Source organism: Sciurus carolinensis, chromosome 9 (genome assembly GCF_902686445.1).
Source record: "Sciurus carolinensis chromosome 9, mSciCar1.2, whole genome shotgun sequence".
Lineage (NCBI taxonomy): Eukaryota > Metazoa > Chordata > Mammalia > Rodentia > Sciuridae > Sciurus > Sciurus carolinensis.
This window is the reverse complement of record NC_062221.1, coordinates 50,098,457-50,124,690: the sequence shown is the minus strand read 5'-3', so window position 1 is coordinate 50,124,690 and position 26,234 is coordinate 50,098,457. Positions and strand designations below refer to the sequence as shown.

Here is a 26,234-nt window from a genome sequence, read left to right as displayed (position 1 = left end):
GTAGAGCGCTTGCCTAGCACGTGTGAGGCATGGGGTTCGATCCTCAGCTCCACATATAAATAAATGAATAAAATAAAGGTCTATCAAAAAAATATTAAAAAAACAAACAAACAAACATTTCAGAGGCAGAGCTGACCACAGAAGATTACCAACATTGTGAACTTGAGCAAGTTACTAAATCTCTGTATTTTGGTTTTTCTTACACTAAGATATACGGGACACAGTAGACTTCATAAGAATTGCCATGAACCACCCAACAGTAATAGTGACTGTAAATCTTGTATGTCAGGCCAAAACTGAATTATTTTAAAGCTAATCTTTGAATTTGTGGCTTATCTGACCTCCTGGCCTTTCTATTAAACAGAGAACATATTAGGTAGGCTAAGGTGAGAGATTAAATAAATTTCAAATCAGAATTGACTAGGAGATGCGAGATAGTCTACAAACTATTAAGACTACATAAAATGAGCATTTGAAAATTAATAACATTCCCGATCATTAACCAATAACCAATGAATCATGTAAAAAATAAAAGACAGTTAGTCATATCAGTAACAAAAATTATAGGTTTCCTAAAAAAAAATAACAAAATATAAGTCTCTTTACAGAAAATTACAAAATAGTATTGAACAAAATAGAAAAGACCTTAATAAATAGAGATATGCCATGTCAAATTCAATAAACATTTGTGAAGCACCTACGATATGCGAAGAGCTGTTCAATACTAAGACACAGAAATGAACATAACAAACAAAAGTCCAGGCCTTCAAGAAACCACAGCAATAATCCTCAAGATGTGGATTATAGATTAATCTATAAATTCAATGTGACTGTGATCAAAATCACAATAGGATTTTTTTTTTAACCAGATGATCTGATTCCAAAGTCCATTTTAGAAAAATAAAAGTCCAGAAATACCTAACAAAATTCTGGGGAAAAAACAAACATACAAAGAGTGCTTGCAGATATGCAGAGACAAATAAAATAAGAGAACGAGTAAGAGCCCCACAACAGACCACAGCTGTAATAAGAAAAGATGGCACCAGAAATCATTCTAAAAGGCAGTACCGCTTTATTAGTAGTGGGACAGTCAGTTATCAACATAGGAAAAAAACAGATTATACAAATATGAAAATAAATTATAGAAGAATTCAAAATTTAAAATTTTTAAACACTCTCACACACTTATGCACATACTTGCCTTAAAAATCAAACTACAAGAAGAAATATCTTTATGACCTTCAGTTCTGAAACAATTTTTTAGAAAAGATACAAAAGGTATAAATTATAGGAAAAAAGTTTAGTAGATCTAACTACAGTTTAATTTAAAACTTTCACAAGTTTGTTTCATTAAAAAAAAAAGTGAAAAGGCTATTGGCCAAATTATTTTGTTATATTGTGTGCATGTACAAATATGAAACAATAAATCCCATCATTATATACAACGATGATAAAAAACTGTGGAGAAAAAAACCATAAAGACATGGGTATCTACCACTTACCATTAAAAAAAAAAAAAAAAGTAAAAAGACAAACCACAGACTATAAGAAAATTTTGCATATAACAGGCAAAGCTTTGGTACCCAGGATGAAAAAAAAGAATTCATTAAATTTACAAAGAAAGGTCTGGGGATATAGCTCAGTTGGTAGAGTGCTTGCCTCACATGCATAAGGCCCTGGGTTCATTTCCCAGCACCACAAAAAAAACCTTTACTAAGAAAAAGACAAACCACAAAGAAAGGCAAAAAAATATAAATAGGCAAATCAGAAAAGAGAGAACAAAAAAGTGGACAATATATACATAAAAAGATGTTCACAAAAGAAAATGCTAAATATTTATGAATTATCAATTCATAACCAGTAAACCAGCAAAAATCAAAAGTCTGGTTAAGGGTTAGTGAGGGTATGAGAAAACGGCAATTCGAAATCACTGTAGACAGAACAAGTTGGTATAATCACTCTAGGGAGAGATTTATCTTCTTCTAATAAAAAATAAAGATAAATGCACTCATGAAATTCTAAGATATATTTCCTAAAGAAATCTTGCATGTGTACCCCCAGGAAAAGTGTATGAAAATGTTAATTGTTGCATTGTTTATAGAAGCAAAAAAAAGAAAGAAATAATTTAAATGTTTTTCAATAGGAGAATAGTATAAATTACAAGACACTCATAGGATGGAATATCAAATAAATACTCAAATAACTAAGTACATCCAGATGCAACTCAGCATAGATAGATTCCAGAAACAAACTGAGAGGGAAAATACACAGAAATGTAACTAGTTGTGTGATAATATATATCTACATCTTTAAATATATGGAGTCATACCATGTATTGTTCATGAATACACATATTTAAATAAAATATAATGACATGCATGAGAATAAGAAACAATGATTCACAGCAGTGGAAAGCTACATTTCTATCAATTAAAGAAAAAGGAAAAAAAGCATAATAAATCCCACTATTATGGTATAATTATAATCCATCAATAAAAAATAAATTTAAAAAAAAGGAGGAAAAAATATTCTGAAGTAAAAGCACTTAATGTTTTCCCTTATGACTTTGGGATCCATGATGAGTATCTCTAGCATTATTTTCTATACTTTCCTGTATATTTAATTAATTTATTTATTTATTTAGGGTACTGAGGATTTAACCCAAGGGCACTTTACTAATGAGCAACATCCCCAGCCCTTTTTATTTTTCATTTTGAATCAGGATCTCACTAAGTTGTTTAGGGCCTCACTAAGTTGCTAAGGCTGGTTTCAAACTTGTAGCCTCTTGAGTCACTGGGATTACAGGCGTGTGTCACCATGCCCAGTTAAACTTAAAGCAGTTTTTCTAACCAGTCAACCCATGTCTTAACCCATGTTAAGACAACTTCAATCAGAGGTCTAGAGGAAGAAAAATAAAACTGGTTAAGATAAGGTTTGGGAGCAATCCATACATTTCTACAAACAGTACTGTTTTTATTTCCATCATCCAAGAGAATCAGAAGTTATACAGGCATAGTAAACTCTCCAGGTGATAAAGCACACGAAGACCATGTTGCAGGGAAGATATTAAAGCAAGTTCTCCAAAAAATGTTCAGCTCACCTCTCGCACATGTCTTTTCAGGTGCATGTACACACTCTGTCCAGTTTTTCGAAAATGTCTTTCAACATGTTCCCTTCCAAAAGCCAAGAATGTATTCATGCATACATAGAGTCCACCTTCAGAGTTCTAGAAGAAAGAGACAGGGTACAACATTAGCCAAGAATGCCTGGCCAAGAAGTCTTCCCCAAGGGAAGGGGAAGAGGCTAAATCATGGAGACAACGCCCACTGAGGGCCCCCTTGGTTCCTGCAGTAATCTGCAGTGACCCTCCATTGACTCACAGCCCAGCCCGGGGTGGCAGGTGCTCCTGGACAACTAAGTCCTTCATTTACCAAATACAGACTTTCTTCACAGTCAGGTGAGAGCCTCAGAGGCCCTGGAAAACAACAGGTTGGTCTGACTCTTCAAACTGCGGGGGAAAGAAAGGAAGGCAAAGAAATTTGGCAAAGGGTCTGATACCCTTGTCACTGCTGTATTTTAATTGCTTTCCTCCACATTCATTGGTACAAGTCTCCAGGAACGCAAAGTTTAAGATTTTTTTATCAGGACAGGTTTCTTCAAAGATATTGCTTCCTTTATTTGTGTACACATGAATAAATGACAGGATTATAACAATTTAATAAATAAATAACTTGAAAAGTAAATAATAAAAGGTGGAGTACTATAATAATTCTAACTAAGTATTACTACACACCCAATACGTGCCAGTTTCATGTGGTATATTATTTCTAATACTAACCACTGCAAGCTGCTTGTATTTGCATCTTTACAGTTTAAAAAAGCAAACAAATAAACAACAACAAAAAATCTCTGGATAAGTCACTTGCTCAAGTTCACACAGCTTGGAATTGTCAGAACTGGATTTAAATCTATTTCTCTTTTTCTTTCTCTATGCCACATTTCAAACCACATAATTTTATTGAATTAAACACACAATACTAAAACAAAGATACTGTTCACATTTTGATAATTCTCAATCTCAAGTTCATCTTTCCTTTTCTTTCGCTTTGCTTAACATGCTTCTCTGTAAACACAGGCTATAAAAGCAGACACTTTGCTTCCAAGGGAGAGGATTTTATTAAGCTTCTGTTAATCTCACCCTTCCAATAACAAAAAACAGACCTCTGGAACACCTGTCAAAACTGCCAGCCAACCTATTAAAACCCCTTACGCTGCATTTCAGTAGAACACAAATGACAATGTCAAAACAGATGTTAATGTTCATTGAAAATATATAAAAAGTAATCTTTAAAGTTCCAATAACTCAGGATTGTTCATTTTTTTAAAGTTTCTAATAATGGAAATCTCCAACATTGCGTCTATGGTTTTCAAACCAGGCTATGTCCTGTCACAACAAGGACACTGTAACAGCATTAGCTCAACTATGTGCCTGTTACTATAGCAAGTAAATTGAAATAAGGCAAATAATAGTAAAGATGGGGCGCTGGGGAGATAGCTCAATCGGTAGAGTGCTTGCCTTGTAAGCACAAGGCCCTAGGTTCGATCCCCAGCACCCAAAAAAAAATAATAATAATAATAATAAAGATGGAAATAAAAGACATACATATTATGAAGAAAGAAGAAGTCTGTCTGCCAACAACAATAGAGTTTATATAAAATATCCTAGGGAATCTACAAACTAGAAAAAATAACAACTACAACCAAAAGGTGAATTTAGCAAGGTCATAGGATACGGGTTAACTAACAATAGTAAATCATAATTTTCTATACCAGCAACAAACACTTGCAAATAAATTTTTAAAACTTGTCTGCAAAACAGCATCCAATAAAATCCATAAACTATTATATAGCTTGTGCTTCTAGATTTTTCCCCCTTAAATGAGATAACTTAGATACAATTAGAAAAGTTATTTAATAAGAAACAACAAATTACATTCATTTGACCAATGGATTAGGTGTTTTTTCAAAAGTTTTTTTAAAATAAACATGTTCTCTGTCATAATCATAAACCTTAGAAAAAAAATATATTGCATCACAGCTGAGGGTACAGCTCAGTGGTAGAACAGGTGCTTAGCATGCAAAAGACCCTGTGGTCAATGCCCGGCACCACAAAACAATAAAATAAATATAAAACAGATTATAAATGAAATTCATATTGAGTTGATTTTTTTAAATAAATTGCAGCATAAAATATAACATCCAGAAATATATTCATTTTGTGATAATTGCTTAATATATGTCAAACCATAAGGAAAAAAAGAGAGAAAATCACTAATAAAAATTACTGGAAGGAGCAAGTATAGCTCAGTGGTAGAGTGCATGCTCAGCAGGCACAAGACCCAGGATTCCAGCCCCAGCATTTCAAAAATTAAAAAAACAACCTAGAAAAGAACAGAATAGAATACTGATTTCACTTATGAAGTAGAAAATAATTTCTGGCTAAGAAATAAAGGATATCATCAGAGATGATGTAACACTAATGAACGAGTTTTACACCAAAATGTCATGGAACAAATAGAAAACAATAGAAAGTGGAAAGATGTAGCCTATGATAACTAAAAGCTCATGTCCAAACTATGCAAGACCTTATAAAATTACAAGACGCCAACATTCATGTTCACCTTGATAAGAGATTGTCACACATTTGATTTTAAAATGTGCCAAAATATGAAAATCGAATCATCACTTCCTCGTAACCTCCTGAAATAAGCTTATTAAAACAATCTTGAGGCACATATATATGCCTACTAAACCAGCAAAAATTGAAATTGCACAACCTAAAGTTACAGAGAAGACCTGCAAATGTACTCCCATAACATAAATCAGTTCAGATTCTTCTAGAGAACAAGAAAACTGACCCTCTGACACGGTATTTCTCTTTGGGTGCAGACATCAGGAACACAAAAGAAAGGGGGAGAATGCTCATTTGTACAAAAATATTCACAGATGCACAATTTCTAACAAGAAAAGGTAGCAATGGCCCCAGATAGAAGAGCTAAGAAACTATGGTGTAAAAACACAATAGAATACAATAACGTTATTTCAAGTGATGAACTTACAAAGTGTGTGTAAATGTATAAAAATGTGTAGAGAATCATGTATGATGTATGTGGAAAAACAAAGTCAATGAAAAGAGCACATGATGTTAACCGTGGGAAAGGGAATGGGGGGCAGTGACAAAGATCTGAAGTGAACCCGGAACGTGATGACCAGTTTCATTGTCATTTAAGCTTGCATTTATCTAAGTTCTTGATTTGGGGGCCCACAGCCTCAACTCCCACTCTTTCTTCTTGGTCTAGAGTAGTGCTTCTCAAACTACTGCCCTGCAGGACAGGGCTGCTTTGCTGTGTTTTTCATTTGCTGTGTGGTCCCACTGCACAGGACTCAGTTACAGTCAGGGCCAGGTATGGACTTTTCTCACACCAAGTTCCACAAAACCCAAGTGCACCTCTACCCTGTTCAAAAGAGTCCACTGATCACAGACCCGGATGTGGGCTGCAACGTCAAGTTGATGCAGAAATCTCTAAAACACTTACTCTGGGGGCTGGTACCTACCTCTTAGCAAAACTAAACAATAGGGACCATCAAAATTCAGGGGGTGGCCATGTGTGGAAAAACAGCCTGATGAGGTGCCACCTAGCTTTTCGAGTCTATCTGGCTACGTCACCCTCCTCAGCAGTTTGGACATACGAACCCAGCTGATGTGGACCTCCTACCTACTGTGATCAAGTCAGCCTCGAATGGCTCCCCAGGACAGTGGTTGGCATCTCCACAACCCCATCACACCCTGACCCCTGTCAGGCTCCTACTCTCAGAGACACCCGGACCAGAATGACCAGGGCGCACTTCTCTGCATTCAGTTCACTAGGATTTTTTTTTTTTTTTTTAAGTTGTAGAGGGACACCACAGTATCTTTATTTTATTTATTTATTTATTTATGTGGTGCTGAGGATCCAAACCAATGCTCACACATGCTAGGCAAGTGCTCTACCACTGAGCTACAGCCCCAGCCCCAGCTAACTAGGATTCTAATGATCATTTTCATAACGCACTGACCAGAAACTTGACCAAGATGCAAGACTTTATTTTGACACCTAAAATGACAAGAAAGTCAAAAAACAGTTCTTAGAGCTCTATAATATTCCCTTTGAAACTTCTCCCATCAGCATGATCAGACTATAAGAGACAGGAGCAGCACCAGAAGCCCCGGTATTGCTAAAACCCACACTCCAGTGCGTTTCAATATACACAGCTACACATTTTTTTTCTTACATACATTGTATTGCCCTACATATTATTCAGAAGTAACCTCAAGGACCAGGTCACTTCTTTTATATTGCCTGCCATTTAAGAGAATGCTAAAACATTCCAGAACTCAAAGGTCAAGGTTACATGTTTCAAAGTAGCAAGTGAACAGTCATTTTAAATAAAAATACACTGCATTGTCAATCAGTCGGTGTTCAGAGAACTCTGTTTACGTGGTGTTTCTTGGAGACAGGAAGGGAGAATGAGCACGTGTGAGCAGCGCACGCAGGAAACGGTCGTGAGCAGCGCTGCTTTTCATAATCACAGGGCAGAGTCTCCTGTGGAAAACAAGAGGTCACTGCCCTAAAGAGAAACATGAGGTGGGGAGATGGAGTCCCAATAAATCCACATCCAGCAGAAATTGCATTCAAACACCATGGAGGGCTGTGACTCACACTTCCTTGCAAAAGAGAGATGAAAGGGACAAGGGCATGGTGTTTTCTAGAACATCTGCTGTTAAAAAAAAAAAGAAGAAAAGATTAACTAAATTTGCTTCTTTTGAAGTCAGGAAAGGTAGTAACCTGAATGATTAATAATTTATGGTACATCCTGAAAAGTGATACTCATGAGCCATTTAAAATTAATTTTGCATGAACATTTACTGATAGAAAATATGTGCATCGTATTTTTTTGAGTGAAGAGAACAGGTAAAATAAACATGGTTGGCATGTTATAACATACACAAGATGAACCCTCTGCCTGGCATATGATGCTATCTCAGCATGGGAGGATAAGGTGGGATGTTTTTCAAGTTGTCTTTTAACATTGTCAGGTTCTTCAGGAATGTGGATTTGTTTATTTAATTTAAAAATAATAAATAAAAGTTTTCTTTTAGAACTCAAATATAGGTACACAGAATAGAATAGTCTTTGAATGTTCCCTTTATTCGGCTTCCCTGGCTTCAACAACCCAACTGCACAGTTTTAGGGGAAGTTGTATATTTTCACTACTCCAAAAGTACGGTTGAAATAACTAAGAGATTATCTTGAGATTTGTAGCTAAAGAAATGTGGGCAGGTACAAGTAAAACAAAGGTGACAAGGAGTGCCATCTCAGGAAGGCAGAAGAGAATGTGATCACAACTGAGAAAAAATGAAACTGGAGGGGGACCCTACCTCAGTCAGAGGCCATCCTGGACTGCAGAAGAGGGTGAAGGGTGTGGAGTCTGGAAAAGAAACTGTGAAAGAGAAGGTGGCTGTCATGTCACCTCCAGGGGCAAGAGAAGTTGATGGGTGTTGGGGCAGCAGGATGGCTTCAGTCCCTCCATAATCCATGCATGACAATAGGAGACACTAGGAAGCTCGGGGCCCTTATGATGCTTACATCTCCTCAGGAGGAAGAGAAAATAAGCAAGAAAGATGCAGAAGATAACTTCTGGAAGGAATAAGAGTAATAGGGGGTGGCCAGGCACAAGGGCACACACCTGTAATCCCAGGCTAAAGCGGGAGGATTCTAAGTTCAAAGCCAGCCTCAGCAACTTAGCAAAGCCCTAAGCAATTTAGTGAGACCCTGTCTCTAAATGAAATATTTAAAAGGGCTGGGCAATAAAACAAAGGCCAAATGTTCTCTCAGACATGCGGATGCTAACACACAATAAGGTGGAGGGGAATAGAAGTTCACTGGATTAGACAAAGGGGAATGAAGAGAAGGGAGGGAGGTTGGGAATAAGAAAAGACAGTAGAATGAATCAGACATCACTTTCCTATGTTCATATATGCATACACCACCAGTGAAAATCCACATCATGTACAACCACAGGAATGGGAAGTTATACTCCATGTATGAATAATATGTCAAAATGCATTCTACTGTCATGTGTAACTATAAAGAACAAATTAAAAAATAAAGGGCTGGGGGTGTGGCTCAAGGTTAAGCATCCCTGAGTTTAATCCCCAGTACCAAGAAAAAAAAAAAAAAGTAATAGAGGATAGAGGTCCTTATACAGCTGGTAGGGCTGAGGGGAGGCTTCAGTGAGCTCCCCAGTGTGAGGGGCCAAGTAAGCAAAGGAGGAGGTGCCATATGAAAAGACAGGTAAAAGCCAGAAAAAGTTCTGCTCTTCTTAAAGAACAGAAAGCCAGGGTGCTGCAGAGGCACAAGGAGGAGGTGACAACACAGAGGGAGAGGTCTGCGAAGGCCAGCTCCAGGAGACCCTGTGGGCAGAGGAGGAGCTGGGCTTCACTCTAAGCAGGACGCACAGCCACTGCAGAGCTTTCAAGTGAGAAATGCCACAGTCACATCTATGTTCTTAAAAGACCATTCTGGTTATAAGGAAGAATTATGGGGATGAGGTCAAGAAAACACAGTGAAGAGGCTATGGTACAGTCTAGCTCCACACTGTCCAATACAGTAGCCACCAGCCACAGGTAGGTATTCAGAGTGAAATTAAAAATTCAGTTCCTCATTTGCACACACCGGCCACCCTAAGTGCTCGCTGAGCTTCACGTGGTTAGTGGCCAATCTACTGGACAATAGGCAAGTTCTCTACCACCAAGCTACATCCCCAGTCCAGAAAGTTCTTTTAGATAGCCTTTGTCTAATCAAGGCCAGATGGTAGCTTAGCCTGGGAGAGGAGGCAAAAGGAAGAGGGAAAGGGGCTCACAGCACAGAGGGGGCAACTTAGGCAGATTTGGGAGATAATTTTAGAACAGCACTGATGGACACAGAACATGGGTTAGATGTAGGGTGGATGGAAAGGGTGGAATCCAGGACAACTACTGTTTTGATTCCCTTATGCCATAAGACACCCGCCACTCCCTGCCAAACTCCTGCTTTCACCAAGCAGCCTTCCACCTGAAAGCCATCATCTCAGGTACTCCCATACAGGAATGGCAGACACGCATTCAGATATCGTCATATCCAGAGCACAGATCCCAAGACATTCTGTCTTCTAGAGGAAACCAGACAAAAGTTTGAAAATGCAAACATTAAGTACATGCAGATGAGACGCAAAGGTGCAATAAAAAGTAAAGCAGGTTCCAGATCAAGGGCAGCAAGCATGAGACACATAGAAATGAGAAATGAAATTTTTTAAAAAGCCTTATCAGAAAACTGGCTGGATAACAGGGACCAAGCAAAGCAGAATTACCACAATGCAGTATTTGCAAAATCAAAAACCTAGGTTTCAACAGAAAAAAATCCACTGAAATAAAGTTGTGTACCTAAGCTAAGTAGGAAAAAAATGCACATAATCCCAAGAGAGTGTAGGTCTTTCTGCTAAACGTTGATCAATCATGTTTGTGGTCATGAACTGTTAAGAAAAGATATAGGGTTGGGGATGTGGCTCAATGGTAAAGTGCCTGCTTTAGATTCCCAGCAAAAAAAGAAGGGAAGAAAGAGAAACGTGAAGGCAGTAATCATTCTTGAAGCATGCTCTCATTTGGAAAGTTCTTCTCTCTCCAGAGGACTCCTACACCTTGCCCAGCCTGGACACACTAAATAAAAGCAGAGTCCAAACAACTAGATTTTGATGCCACTATAAACTTACTGTTTTATTAAAATGTCATTTATTAACTTTTTTCTTAAATATAAAACTGAATCCTCGCTATGCAAATTTTAGCATGAGGATGAGGATGCTGTCACTGGCAACAGCTGGGGAAGAGATGGGGCAGGACATGAGGGGCCTCCACCACCAGGCTCACAGGACAAATGGGCACTCTGAGAGCCACTGGTGAGTGACGCTCAGAAGGCTCTGAGCTGAGCACGGTCAGTTGTGCTAAAGTGAAGCCATAATCCACATCAACAGTTCCCAGCTTTTATGTAAAAAAAGAAAAATGTGAAACCACCTTGTCAACAGTAAACGCTTTTCTAGTCATTTATTTTTATTTTTTAGGTCTGATGGTTTTCCACCATATGACCCAGCTCTTCCACTCCTTAGTATTTATTCAAAAGAAAATCAGCATACTATAGTATACCTGCATACCCATGTTTATAGCAGTGCAATTCAAAATAGCCAAGTTGTGGAACCAGCCCAGGTGCCTGCCAACAGATGAAAGGATAAAGAAAATGTGGTCTAGATACAAAATGGAGTTCTACTCAGACGTAAAGAAGAATGAAATTATGTCATTTCCTGGTAAATGGATGGAACTGGAAAACATCTTGCTAAGTGAAATAAGCCAGACTCAGAAAATCAATGTTTTCTCTCGAATGCAGAAACTGTAGAGAATAAAAGTAATAAAAAAGGGATCTCATGAAAACAAAAGGGGGAACTGTAAAGAATAGGAAGGGGATCAATGGGGACAGAGAAAGAGTGGGAAAGAGTAGGTATTAGGGAATGAAATTGGCCAAATGATGCTAGGTGCATGTACAAATATATCACAATAAATTCCATTCTAATGCATAATTATAGTGCGTCAATTAAAAATAAATAAATAGAAGGGACTCCAGTACAGGAAGGCAACTGGGGGAGAAGTGCTGGGGAATTAAATGGAGCAAATATGTTATGTGCATGCAAGATTGTCACAATGAATTCCACAGCTATATATAATTATAATGCATTAATAAAAAGATTTAAAAAGAAGAAAAAAAAAGCCCTGATGGCTTTCTTCAGGATGCATTTGCCCTGATAAACTATGCTAACCATGAGGACTGGGTTTCCAGGTTAACTCACAAAGGCCCATCATTCTCAGCTGATTGAAATATGGATAGTAGCCCTGAGTTGAATTCCCCTCAAAAAGGCCAGCAACCACTCATCCTCATGGCTTTCACCGCCGTGCAGAGCTTCATGCAAGATTGTCACACACAGGATATCTCTCTTTGGCAACCCCAAGACCCTATGAACACCATGTTCCCTTCTTCTCAGAGGGTACCCCCCCACCCCACCTCCAAGAAAAGGGTAATCCCCTTCCACCACAGAGCCTCTGGCTAGAGAGCGAGGGACAGCAGTAACAGCACTTCATGAGCAATATGATAACAACAATCCTGCAGAAGGTTCTAGAGAAAGGAAGGCCCGGGCTTGGAGAATTCAGTGAAAGCCAAGCCCTTGCAGAAGTCTCACGGCTACCAAATAGTAAGCAGGGTGGGATCTGGACCCAGGCCAAGCTGGCCCCCACAGGCTGTCTCAAGCCTCTTGAGAAGCAGATGTCATATTGGTGGCAGGAGCTAGGTGGGTGGCTGTCAGCAAGCACAGACATCGTCGCGAGGGCCTAGAGAAAAGAGCAGTTTTTCCCTTTTTTCAAGACTGTTTCATTCAAGGAAAGCAGGAGGGTCGGGCAAAGGATAGTCACCCCACTCAAGTGAGTGGCCCATGCCAGGTGTTCTGCCAGGCTTTCCTATGAGGAAGATAAGTATCCACCTCAAACTCCAAAGGACAGCTGGCGCTCCTGGGGGGTGGCCACTCCTGGCTGACAGCTCCCCGAGGAAAACAGTTTCAAGACCAAAGGGACAGGGCCTAAGATGCTAGGGAAACAACCCAAGGGTTACCAGTCTCCACAGGACACCTACCCTCATCAACAGGTGTCCAGTAATTAAACTGAGGGCCTGGAGGGATAATCCACACCAAGGCTTCTTCCAAAGCTTCAGGCACAACACTCAATGACAGAATCCACCAAACGGCATGTTCAAAGGATCTATTCAACAGTTTCACCCTAAAAATACAACATGTGAATTACTTTAATCCCTTCTTCCTATATCCACCCCCCACATGCTATCCCTACAGTCTCTTTCCTCCTTGCCAACCAATCCACTAATCCTTTTGCCAGACCACCGAGACTATTTCTAAGGACTGCTGGGGACAGGGTCATCTATGTCCAGGTCACCACATCTACAGCCACACCCAAAGAATTAACCAGGATAAGAAAAACAACACTTGGTTCAAGTAGGAGAAAGTTTTCATAATTGCAGTGCACTTAAAAAACCTTCTGCCTCTTGGTCCTCTGCCTGTGTGGTGTATGAGCAGCATAAGGACTCCAGATTTTATATCATGAAACAGGAAGGTCCAACGTATTCCGTCTACAACGGCTCATGCAAAGTGATTGCCTGTTCAAACCTTCAACTCCTGGAAGAGTTACTCAGGAATGCAGTGTTTAAACTAGGAAAGTCCAGACTCTGAAATTCAAACCCTGACCTCCAGGCTCCATTCCAGTTCCCAACTGCCCAGGGGGCACTCAGTCCTTGACTGCTTGCATTTCTCCCTCACCTTCTCCCTTTATGTCCCTGACACTCCATCTTCCAAGCTACCCCCATAAAGTCTGCTTTAGCGCCTCCCACTCCTTCAACCCTGCATATTCTGTCACTAAGTTGGGCCATTATCTTTCATCAAACTCTCTACTGGGTTTATCTTCCCCCCACCCCAGATCTCTGTCCCCACTATCATCGCCCTGGGGGCAAGCACGCCCTGCCAGTCTACAGCAGCCTCCAGTCTGCTCTCTCATTCAAGGTCCCAGCCTCCCCATCTATTCACTCCACTTGCAGAGCAGCAGCACTAAATGACTAGCATTCTCATGTGGCTCTGGCTCCTAACTGGCTGGCCCATTAGTTTTAATCTTATCAAGACCAATCTCCTCTATAACCCATGGAGGAGTCGCCCTTGCTCTCCTGCCTCCCCAGTGACCCTCTCTTCCATAAGACAGCTCACTTACTCACACACATGCTAAACTTGGCTCTACCTCCATACCTCTGTCTCCTTCTCCAAAATGCCACCTTTTCAGATCCCATCCAATTGTCCGGCCCAGGAACTCTCCCAGATTTATTTATTGACTATCCCCAGGCCTAAAGCCTCCATGCACACATTTTAAGTGCCACACCGTGAAGTCTACCCTCATCAGACACATCAGGATTCCATTCCTATCTCTGTCAGGCACCAGTCCTGAACAAGTCCTTTAACAGACTGCCTAACTTCTCTGCTGTGACACAGCAGTAACCGTAGTAAGTGTATCTTACAAGGCAATTGCTACCGTGATTAAATGAGATGATGTACTCAGAAGTGCCTAGTACTATGTTTGGTTCATAATAAGCATACGACAGTAGCACACACATTCCAATATGACAGCAATCCACGTCACACTCTTCCTTCCTGTGAGCCTGCTTCTTCCCGTTTATGCATAGCCTCTCTGCCAGTAGGCAGCACCGATCGCAGCACCGGGTACATGGTAGGTTGGAAATCATTAGGGCTGGGGAGATAGCTCAGTTGGTAGAGTGCCTGCCTCGCAAGCACAAGGCCCTGGGTTCAATCCCCAGCACCGCAAAAAAAAAAAAAAAAAAAAAAAAAAAAACTTGCTAATTAACCCCAAACAAAATGTCTCATTTTTTATCTTATCGTGGAAAGCACGCGCTCTTCTGCACCTCAAGCAACCTCTCAGGCTGGAGGCACGTTGAGATTCATTAAATTCTTGTCATTGTTGCATTGTCCTGATGTTCCAGCCCTAAAAATAGCACTCTTGTTCACATCTTTGAGGTGCACGGGGACAAAGGGTGTCCTCCACAGGTCACTGCAGGTCACCACGGAGTCCTGGCCTATCGCCATCTCCATTGACACAAGCCACCCAAATGCAGAAAGGATGGTGGTCACCAGATATGAGGAAAGGGGCCCAGAAGGAGTTAGTGTTTAATGGGTAGAGTTTCAGTTTTGCAAGACAAAGGAGTTTGGGAGCTGATGGAGGTGATAACTCAAGACAATGCAAAGGTGCTTGGTGCCACTTAAAAATGGTTAAGGGGGAAGCTAAGGGAGAGCTCCGTGGAATCACAAGGCCCTGGCTCAATCTCCAGCATGAGCGGGCACACACACACACACACACACACACACACACACACACTTAAGATGGCAAATGTTTTTGTTATGTGTATTTCACAATTTTAAAAATTACAAAGAGAGGGAAAGAAAGGCAGAGTGAATGACCCTACACATCTCCCAACCTGGGATATTAAAGGGGATGACAGCACTTTTACCTGAGTTGTAGGCTGGGAACAGGGATGCAGGGGAGGGAAAAGAGAATTCAGACTGCACAGAAGTCGAGCTTCAGACCAGCAGAGAAAACAAATTTCCCCATAAAAGGCTTCCTGGAAGGATCAGCATCATCGCTTACACTCCAAAACTCTACGTAAAAGGTAATTAGCCCCTGCCAAAAAGGACACAAGTGACTTCTTGATTATTACTTCGGAAAAGTAGGACGTCGTGGTACACAGGACAGATGGCACACAGACATTAATTTCGCTCCTTTCTGAAACCCCAATAAAGACATAAACTATAACAATAAAATCAAGAAAACTGGCCTGCAAGTAGATAAGAGCTAAGAGGAACTGGCAGAGCTGAATCTTAGACCAACAGCAAAAAAAGCCGAGATCCCACCTGATTACACCCCAGAATTTACAAAAGACTCTGGAACTGGCAGCTCCCGGCAAGTCCAGAGGTTGGGGTGAAACAGAGACTAAAATAAGGAGGAAGGGTTGAACATTGGTCCAGAGAGTAGTCAGAGACCCAGATCCCTTCTCCACTGCCAGCAGCCCCTCCCCCACACCACACACTAAGGAGATTTATTCTCTAAAGCAGGTAAAAACAAAGGTCTCACCTGTGCCAGGTCTCAGTCAGGCACAGTGGCACATGCCTGTAATCCCAGCTACTCTGGAGGCTAAGACAGGAGAATCACAAATTCAAGGCCACACTGGGAATTTAACAAGACCTTGTCTCAAAATTAAAAAGGGCTGGGAATGTAGCTTAGTGGCACAAAGTCCCTGGGTTAAATCCCTAGTACCTCATAAACAACAACAGCAAAGGTCACAGGACTGTACAAGAATGAGCTCCATTAAGAACAGAGGTACTGGGCTGGGAAGATAGCTCAGTTGGTAGAGTGCTCACCTTGCAAGCACAAGGCCCTGGGTTCGATCCTCAGCACCACCAAAAAAAAAAAAAACAAAAAAAGAACAGAGGTACCATCTGAAAATACAGTGACTAAGAAAATGTGTGTGTATCAGATTTGGTCAGAAATATAGACACTATTCTAGATATTTCAGGCAGAAAGAGATTTAATTCGGGAAATTAGAAGCTTACAAAATCTTTGGAAAGGTTGTGAGAGCAAAGGTCAGGAAAGCCACCACTGTTGCTTAAGAAATCAGGCTGTCTAAGCATCACAAGAAACTGCACAGGTGATTCAGATGCTCCCTCATTGAGGTGGCCCCAACGCCTATGGGGACACCCAGAAGCTGCCGGGAAAACGTCACACTTGCTATGTGCCACAGCTGCAATAGTAATAGTTGCTTTTCATTTTCCTTTACCTTCCATAACTCTTACTAGCAGAATCCAAAATAGAATCCTGCTGTCAAAGGATTCTGGAAAGTACAGTGTCCAGGTGCACAGCTCTGCAATAGAGCCCAGCAAAATGGGGACAAAGTTAGAACCAACAGGCAATATCCAGCCTAGATCCAGACGCTGAAGCCACTGGGGTCTTTTTCTCCTACTCTGCTCCCTGAAACTGGCAGACGGGCCTTCACTTCCCAGGAAAGAGATAAGAAAAGTCACCTAACCACTGTAGAAAGGTGGGGGAAACAACCCAGGATACTAGCATTTAAGTTTCCCCAGAGAAACAGCCCAGCCATATCACCCTACAGTGAAGTTCACATCAACAGAATAAAGAATTCTTACCTTTTCCCAGCAGCTCAAGAGGCTGAGGCAAGAGGATCACAAGTTCAAAGTCAGCCTCAACAACTCAGTGAGGCCCTAAAGCAACATAAAGAGACCCTGTCTCTAAATAAAATATTTAAAAGGACTGATGATTAAATGCCCTTGGGTTCAATTCCTGGTACCCCCCCCCCAGAAAAATGAAGTTTTACCTTTGAAGCATCTAAAAATTTACATCTGAGTAGCTCCAATTTTTTCAAATATAGTCAATTAAATTCTCTAAATTTTAATTTGCTTTACAAAGAATGTGCATGCTGTATCACATGACACCTATAGTTGAAATAAGACTAATACAGTAACTTAGTATGAACCCCAAAAGACATGTCTCAGGCAAGGTGTGTGATTAGAGAAAGCAACTGTACTTTTCTTAACTAAATTCTAGCACTTTGGTTTTTGAGGTATGGCCTGGGAACCCTGCAACACCCCAGAGACCCTCCAAGCAGTTTGGGAGATCAAAACCATTTTCATAGCATGAAGTTATATGTCTTTTTCACTCTCATTTTCATGGCATGCAGTGGGGCTGAGGTATGACTTGGTGTAGAGCTCTAGCCTGGCATGCATGAGGCCCTGGGTCCATCCCTGGCATCACAGGGGTTAAAAAGAAAAGGCTGGTAGCAGCGTACAGTGGCATTTTTCAGAGGCTACATAACATTGCTGCTCGAGCAACTAACGAATGCAATTATTCAAATTGTTTAAAAAGTTTTTCTGTTTTAATTTCTAATATAGTAGATGTTGATGGATGGAAATCCTGCAAAAAGCTCTGTGGGAACCCTAAAAATATTTAAGAATATAAAGAGGTCAAAATGCTTGCTTTTGACTAGTGAAACTAAGCAAATCAGATTTAGCTTAAGTTCACATCTTCAAAAAAGAATAGTCTGTAAGTTCTTATATTTTGCTTTGCCATCACATATCAGTTTATCCATTAGAAGGAAAAGTTTTCTACACAGAACATTATTTTCCTCCCTACAAGTCAGCACCTTCTAGTATTTCTAAGCAATGTACACAGTACAATGGCCAAAAGCACAAAATCTTCAGTGACCCAGATACTTGTACACCAATTATCAAAGTAGCTTTATTCACAATAACCAAAAGTTGACAATATCTCAATGTTCAGCAACAGATGAATAAATAAGCAAAATGCAATACATATATACTGTGGAATATTATTCAGCCTTAAAAAGGGGATAGAGTTCTGATACTCCCACTATAACACTGATGAACCTAGAAAACATCATGCTGAGTGGAATAAGCCTGACACAAAAGGTAAAAACACTGTGTATTTCCACTTAGATGAGGTACCTAGAATAAGTAAATCCAAACAGACAGAAAATAGAAGATTTACAAGGAGCAAGGAAGAAGGGAGATGGGGAGCTATTGTCTAGCAGGTACAGGGAGCATGCTCTGGGAATATGTGAGCTGTCATTATTACTGGCAACACCTGAGAGAGTACAAAGCACATTTTAAAAAAATTGTGGAGGAAAAGACAGAAAGAAGGACTTATGGACCCCTAACATAAAGTTTTCCCATAAGCAGATGGAGATCTCAAAGCCTTTCCAAATGGGATCTAAACCAGTCGTGACCACCAGGACCCTATCCACCAGTTTTGAAAAGATTCCCAAGACATCCAACATCACTAAATCACCTCCAAACTTCAGAGAATTGGTTGGCAGGAGGGGTGGACATCTTAGAAAACAGCCCAGATGCTGGAAGGGAACAAGAGAGATTAGGAGCCCTCTACACTGAGTCTCACATCCCTTTGGACCGCCATTTTGGTACAGCCACTGTGTGCAGCTGATTGTCACAACAGGTGTGGCCTGACAGCCCTAGCCTCAGCTGCACCCAGGATCTCTTGCTGCTCAGCTGCTGCTGGTCATGCGAAGCCTGCAGATCCTACTCAGCCCTTCTGGGCACAAACGCAAACCTGGAAGTGTGAGGACATTTCCACTCCTGGGGCAACACTTGCCCAGTGGGGGATGGGAGCCAGTGGACAAATATTCCCCACTTCCATATCTCAAGTGGAGGACTCTGAGAAGCATTCCACAGTTCCCTGAGGGATTAAGCACCAGCTGCACACTGTAGAAACCAACCCTGTAGCTCACTCTTGGAGTGGCTTTCCTTCCTTCTCTTTGTCACCATTTCCTTGGTCGCTATTCCATGTCTGGTCCTGGGGACACCTTTCCAAAATAAACTGCCTGCTCTAAAGCACTATCTCAACATCCACGTCTTCAGGTGACGTGGATGAGGTAGAGGCAAGCACGCCACGCCACACAACCAGCCCCAGAGGGGCACGCTGGCACGCTCCCGAGCAGCACCAGAGGCTTGCGACAAGGCCTCACACCTAGCAAATGCCTTAAAAATAAGAATGAAATGGGTGAAAGAAAATAAGAGTCAACTAGGAAAGATGGACTTTACCTGCTGTGCTGCACGCCACAGACTCCAATCAATACAGGCACCTAGAGGAAAGGATGAAGCCTAAAGCAGAGGGGAAGGGGGAAACAGAGGCTTGAAAAATGATGGGGAGAGGAAGGTGGTCTTAGAAGAGGAAACGAGTGGTGGGTGTGGAAGAGCCAGAGACTGGTCTCTCCAGAAACACGCAAGACGTGCACCCAAGAAATGAGAACAAATTTTCATGATGGTCCATGAGGCTGCTCAGAGCCATGAACCACTTCCAGTTAAGCCACATGGAACTTTCTGCAAAACATCTAACAACCAAATTCTTGAGCTCACAACTTGCAACGGAGTCCTTTTACTTTGTCCTTCCCCCTTCTTCCCTTCCTTCTTCCTTTTCCCTCCCCCCTCCCTTTTTTTCCTATTTTAAAACAAATATATAGAGTGACTACTTATCAGACAGGCACACTTTACATATTAAACTTATTTAATCCACAGACAACCCCTTGAGATAGATTCTGTTATGGTCCCCATTTTACAGATGGAGAAAGTGGGGTACAGAGAAGTTACACATCTGGGTGACAGAACCAGAATTCAGTTCCCGCTAAGTTGGCTTTCTCTTTCACAGCTGCCCCCCAATAAGGAAGTCACCATATTCTATGTGAATCCTACACGATTCCTTTCACAGGGTCTCCCATTGTGTTGTACCCTCACCATTGGTGGAATATGTCACCCATGTTATTCAAGTTTCCTAAACATCTGAGATCCTGGTATACATGCCAGTTTCTAGGAATAAGACAAAGACCCCAGCCTCCAGAATGGTCACACTCAAAGGCAAAGATAAGCATGCAAACATGTTGCTGGTGGTTCAACAGAGATGCTCATGGGGTCTAGTGGGGGGCACTATGGAAATGACTCACAGAGGAAGAACCACTTGAATTGAGTCTTAAAAAGATGCTCTGCTGGGCAGATTACAGAGCTCAGGAGAAAACCAAATCAGAAAGGTGAACAAAGGTAGGTGAAAAAACAAATTCTCCCTCATTCCAAAGTAGCTGTTATGGAGCATCTGCTATAAACTGAGCCCTAGAAGGTTGTGGAGGGAGAAGTAAGAAAATTACTGAAAATAATTACATGGTGTCTCACTCAATACATCCCACAAGGTGAAGATCAGAGGTCTTCACATTGTACCCAAGGCATAAATGAAAATTTGTTGCTTCAGTCTTCTTCCAACACTACTCTAAATCACATCATTTAGAGTGGCTTTCTGTAACTGACTACATAAAAGCAAGATCAGGTGCTGGGGGTATAGCTCAGTGACACAGTGTGTGCTTACTTAGCAAGTGCATGTCCCTAGGTTCAATCCCCAGAACACACACAAAAAAAATCAAGATCAAACACTTCTCCCCATCATCTGCTATTTACTCTCTTTTTGGTTCTGGCTTACTTCTTGTTACTTGCCAAATCAATCTTTTTCTTTTAGGCAAATAAGAAGAAAACATTCATACTTGATATGTTGGAACATGTAATTTTCCTTTCCTAGAATGTTGGTCTCCTTGATTTTTTACCCATCTTTATCTATGAACTTTCTCAAAAGTATCCCATACAAGCATGATTTTTCTCCCTTGTTTTTGCCTTTCTCTTCCATAGTCCCACAGTTCTTGTGAATTAAAGTCTTTGATGTGTTTGTCACCAATAAACTTCACTATGAATGGTTCTTATAACCATGCAGGTATGAACTTGCACACAGTAGGTGCTCAAGAAATGTGTAATGAATTCATAACAAAATGTTAAGAAAGTGCCATAAGGAAATACCTCACATTATCAGGCACCGTGCTTTAAGATGCCTAGTATAAAATCCTCTTCCTCCCCTGGAACACAGATAATGAAATATAATGATTCATCAGACTTGTAAGTAATCCTGCTCTCCCCCAAGGAACTACTGTGATACAAATGAAATCATCATTTTATACTGGACAAGATGTTTCTAGAACAGCATTTGGCACACAATAAAATCCCAGTACCATTTGTAGAAGTTAATTAAAACAATCAGCTTTTTCTCACACCTGCCATATACTATATAACAAGTTTCTCCAATAAAAAAGTCTGAACTTGAAGAGCAACCCAAATCAAACAAGGAGAAAGTTGTCTGCAACCCTAAAGACTTTCTTCTTCCTGGAGTTCACAGACTGTCAAATGCTTAAGTTAGTTAGCAATTAGCCCTTGTCCCTCTCCACACTTAGGCGCTTTCAGTGTATTCTGCCCAACACTGGCCACACAATCTGAAGGCGTTTTCAAGTATCTTGTGGATAACAGGAAGCACTGGTACTGCTGATGGTCACTGTGAGTACTGGGATCACGATATCCTGTTTTAAATACAACCATTCCACTCCACTCTACATGGCTCTTTGTGAAAGAAAAATAATAACAAACAAGTTAGATTTTATCCCCAAACGGTCTGGAGTAACAAAAGAAAAACTAAACGTCACAGGGAGGATGATAATTCTGGGACTCCGATATATACCAAACAAAAATGCTTTGAAACCAACCAAATTAATCCACAAAATAATAAAGGAAACTTTGGGAATTTTGCATTCATTTGGGTTTTTCCTTCAAGGATACTGTACATACTATGAATAAAATGCGTTGGACTGTTGTGAGACCGCCTCTCCCTCCAATCCATGCACCTCCCATGCATTGAGATCTGCCGGGTGACATATGAGATCTAAAGTGGGTGGATAAAAATAACCTGGTCCTCAAAAAGACATGATAAACGCCAGACAGCTGAGTCACTTTGAAGCCCATCTTGACTCCCCAAAGGGACAATTCACCCTCCTTCTGGTTCTCACACATCCACATACAACCAGGTGAAAACTACCAACAGCCGCCCTGGGTGGAGGGCGGTGATGCGTCGTAACTTCCCCTCCAGTCTCTGAGGTCACGACTCGGGATTGAACTTTTAATAATTTATACTAGCGAACGTCAGCCAAGTGACTCATTTAGAAGGGAAAGGAAAAAAGGCTTAATAAAACTATCATAATCCATCTCTGCTGCTCGAGTGGAGAGAGCCGACGATTTCTTCTGACATTCTAATGGCAAGAAACAGTGGGGAGAAATGGGAAGTGGAAGGAGAAAAGCCCAGAGAAGGCTCAAGAATTGTCCAGGAGTGGGAATCCCCAGGAAAAGCAAATGGTCCCAGAAAGAGAAATGCTGTGCGCGTCCGGGGGTGCGGGATCGATCCCTACCACCTACCCGCCCCCCGCTCTCACCCCAGGGAGGACGCAAACGATCTGCAACGTGCAGCTCAGAGCAAGGAACTAACTCTTTGATTCCATGTATCTTTCAAACGGTGGCGGGGCTGTGGGAAGGCAGCTGGGGTTCCGGGCCCTTGCAGCCTAGCAGCCCGGCGGAGCAGACCACTCTGGCTACCCCGTCATCGGCTGTAGCAGCCTAGGGGCGCTCGTTAAGTGGCTGCCCAACTGCAGTGCCCCCGAGCCAACTCCGCTCCGGGAGGAGGAGGAGGTCCCCGGCCGCCGCTGCGCATCTTCTCCCCTGCCTCACTTGCCGCCGAGGTCCGCGGCTCGCGGCCGCCCCAGGCCGCCGGCACCGCGACCCTCCCGGAGGCGCCTCACTTACGGGGGAGTCGTAGGAGAAGGCGCACTCGTTCTTGTAGACCCTGTCCCCGGACCTGGGCACGCGGATGGTGGGCATGTGAGGCACCAGCAGCTCGCCGATGTCTCCTGCAGCCATCTTCCTGCTGCCGCTGCCGCCCGGCATGCTGAACAGGGCGCCCCGGCGCTGCATGGCCGCGGCGCGCACCGAGCGGAGCCGAGCAGAGCCGGGCGGGAGCGCGGGGTCTGCCGGCCGCCGCGGCGCCAGCGGGCGGGCGGGCTGCGCGGGCAACGCGAGCCGAGCCGGGGCGGGCGGGCAGAGCGGGCAGAGCCGGCCGCGGGGCGGGAGCGGGCACCGGGGCCCCGGGCTAGGGGGACGCTGCTATTTTTAATCCAATGGCGAGTCGCCGGCCCAGCTGCAGCGTCAGGCGGGGCGCTGGGGAGCGCCAGCCGCAGCGCGCCGGGGAGGGGGCGCTGGAGGGGGCTCTGCGCCCGGCCCGGCTGGCGGCGGGGGCCGGAGGGCGAGCCCGGGGCGGCGGAGCGGGATCCCCGAGCCGGCGGGGAGCCAGAACGCCCCGCGGGAATGCAGCGGGCTGCTCGCCCACGCCGGCGGCTGCGGCGGGCCACCACCACAGTGTTTTCGATCCTGAATCCCTGGCTTGCCAGGGGACAGCTCCGAGGAGGCCAACACAAAGAGCAGGACGGAGGGCTTACAAAAAAAAGAGAGAGAGAGAGAGAAGAGGTTGACTTCACCGGATTTGGTAGGGGTGGGACTCGATGTGCAAATCTGGAACCTAACGTGGGGATCAAACCCATATTTGCGCCACGTCCTTGGGTATTACCTCCCAAAGCCTTATTCCTCACTTTTTAACAACCAAAGCCCAACAAAAGAGAGATTAGAATAGCATGGGACCCAGTGAGTATAAAGGTGTATGTTTTGCAATAATACAGGTTTTTCTTACGTATTGCAAAGGGAAGTCAGGATTTCAGGGCGGAGGAGGTTTTATATTTTTCTCTACCTTTAGAATATCTTCTGTGTGATTCAAGGTCTCCAAGTCGAACATTCAGTGACCTGATTTGAAGATCTAATGGGTAAACATATATTCCTGATTTGCTCATCCATTTCTTCAAAAATAAATGATGGATTGGGTTGGGTTGGGGAGCTAATTATTTGTGAACAGAGCGTGCCTGCCTCCGGGAATACTCTCATTTTCTTAAAAAATTTTTTTTTTTTTACAGCACTGGTTTTTTTACAGTGCCATTGAGGTTCCCTTTCTACAGCCAACACACTTTTAAGTCAGGGCGTTCAGTAAAACCTGCCAAGGAATAAAATGCAGAATACCAAGAAATGGTTAATAGAGCAACTGATCTCTGTAAGCCTCTTCTAGATCCGATAGTCCTTAAAGTCTTGTTATTTCTCTGTTACTCTCCCAGATCTTTCTGGTTCTACAGAACTGTCTCTAGATTTCCGTAAGCTCAAGGCTCAAGCTTATCATACATTCTCCTAACTCACAATTCCAAATACTGCCCAATGGAGAGGGAACTGTAGCACAGAGCTTTGAATTGAACATTATCTCTATCTTCATCACTGGGCAAATACTCTCAAGACCAGCTTTTGTTTGGGATTTATTCCCATTTGTGTATCACCTTCTAGTATCTGTGTTTTAGTTAGCTTTTTTTTTTTTTTTTTTTGGTCACTGCTGTGACCAAAAGACCTGACAGAACAATGTTCACGGAGGAAATGTTTATTTTGAAGCTTATGGTGTCAGAGGTCTCAGTCCATAGGTGGCTCACTCCTTGGTCTGGATTGGAGTGTGGCAGAACATGGTGGAAGGACTGGTGGAGGAAAGCAGCTGGGAACACAGCACTAGGAAGCAGAGAGACTCCACTGGCCAGGGGCAAAATATAAACCCCAAAGGCACTTGCACAATGAACTACCTCCTCCAGCCACACCCAGTTAATCCCAATTAATCAGAGGATTAATTCACTGATTGGGTTAAGGCTCTCATAACCCAACCATTTCACCTCTAAACTTTCTTGCTTCATCTCACACATGAGCTTTTGGGGGATACCTAATATTTAAACCATAACATTCTGCCTTAGGTTCACTGATAATGTATGCTCCAACTGCAGAGAAAAATTTAATTCAAAACTTAATCTTAAGTACAAATTAAATCCGCAAGACACCATTATTCCATCTTCCAGGCTGATACCGACATATTGAATCAGTCTGCGTTTGAGAAATAGGCCCTCATATACACTTTTGGTGGAAATAAAAACAGTAAACCTTTCTAAGGAAATGTAATAAAGTTGATCATAATTTTATATGCACATAAACTGTTTACCCAGCCATTCCTTATCTAGACATTGATGCCACAGATAAATTCAGACTGAGTAGGAAAAGCTGGGAACAATCTAAACGTTCATCTATAGGAAGTGGCTAAAATACAGAATCACTGAAAAGAATGAAGTCACTCTGTTCCTTTGTGCTAATGTGGAACCATGTCCAAATCACAATGCGAGATGAAAAAAGCCAAGGGCAAATTAGTGTATAAAAGTAAGGAACTCATGCAAGCCTGATAATGCAGTATGCACTCAGACACATCGCCTTCCTTCTAGTTGTTTGTGCCAGTAGTAAATATTTTTAATGTTGTTCCTCAAAGTAAACATACATATGTGTGTACACATGCCTTCAGATGTCTCTAGAAGAATGTACAAGAAACTAATGACTGTTGGGCTCTGTACAGAGCAACAGAAATCCTGAAGTTAGAGAGGGACTTACTACCACTCCTTACCTTTCTATACTATTCAAATTTAATTATGTGCAAGTACTATGTTAAAATTAATTAAAACTCAATTGTAAATATATTCCAAGTTCAATAGCCAGTAATAGTAATAGAAGTTAAAGATAACTGAAGTCAATGTAACCTTACATACCAATTTTTTTCATATAATGAAATGGGTTAAATTATAGAAAATGATATCCATACAGTCCACTGAGGTAATATGCTAAGAGGTTACTAGTCTGGGGGGCTTCAGTTACCCCAGCCCCAACCCATCACATCAGAAGACTGATGTGATGTTATACTTAAATCAAATTCTGCATATCAGAATACCAATGACATATCACATGGAAAACATTAATCAAAACAGGGGAAAATGGAAATCATCTTAACAGAGGTATGATTAAATTTGGTAAATCTTCTCAAAGATGTTTATACAAATTTTAAAATGATCACTATGAAAGTGATCATCTTAGTTTTGTAT

The 26,234-nt window shown here is 41.9% G+C and overlaps 1 protein-coding gene across 3 annotated transcripts in view; it reads right to left on the bottom strand.

Annotated features, from left to right (window-relative positions):
- Positions 1-23,339, bottom strand: part of Usp13 (ubiquitin specific peptidase 13) — a 104,811-nt gene extending 81,472 nt beyond the window's left edge. The window contains exons 1-2 of one of the 3 annotated variants that reach the window (XM_047564019.1): positions 22,993-23,339; positions 3,101-3,226 (exon numbers count right to left, since the gene is read on the bottom strand). In XM_047564019.1, coding sequence (XP_047419975.1) covers positions 3,101-3,226; positions 22,993-23,160 — 294 coding nt within the window. In that variant the 5' untranslated portion in view covers positions 23,161-23,339. Of the gene's footprint in view, positions 1-3,100; positions 3,227-12,803; positions 12,825-22,992 lie in introns of those variants that run through there. The other 2 variants (XM_047564020.1, XM_047564021.1) reach the window with 2 other exon arrangements.
- Positions 23,340-26,234: the final 2,895 nt, after the last annotated feature.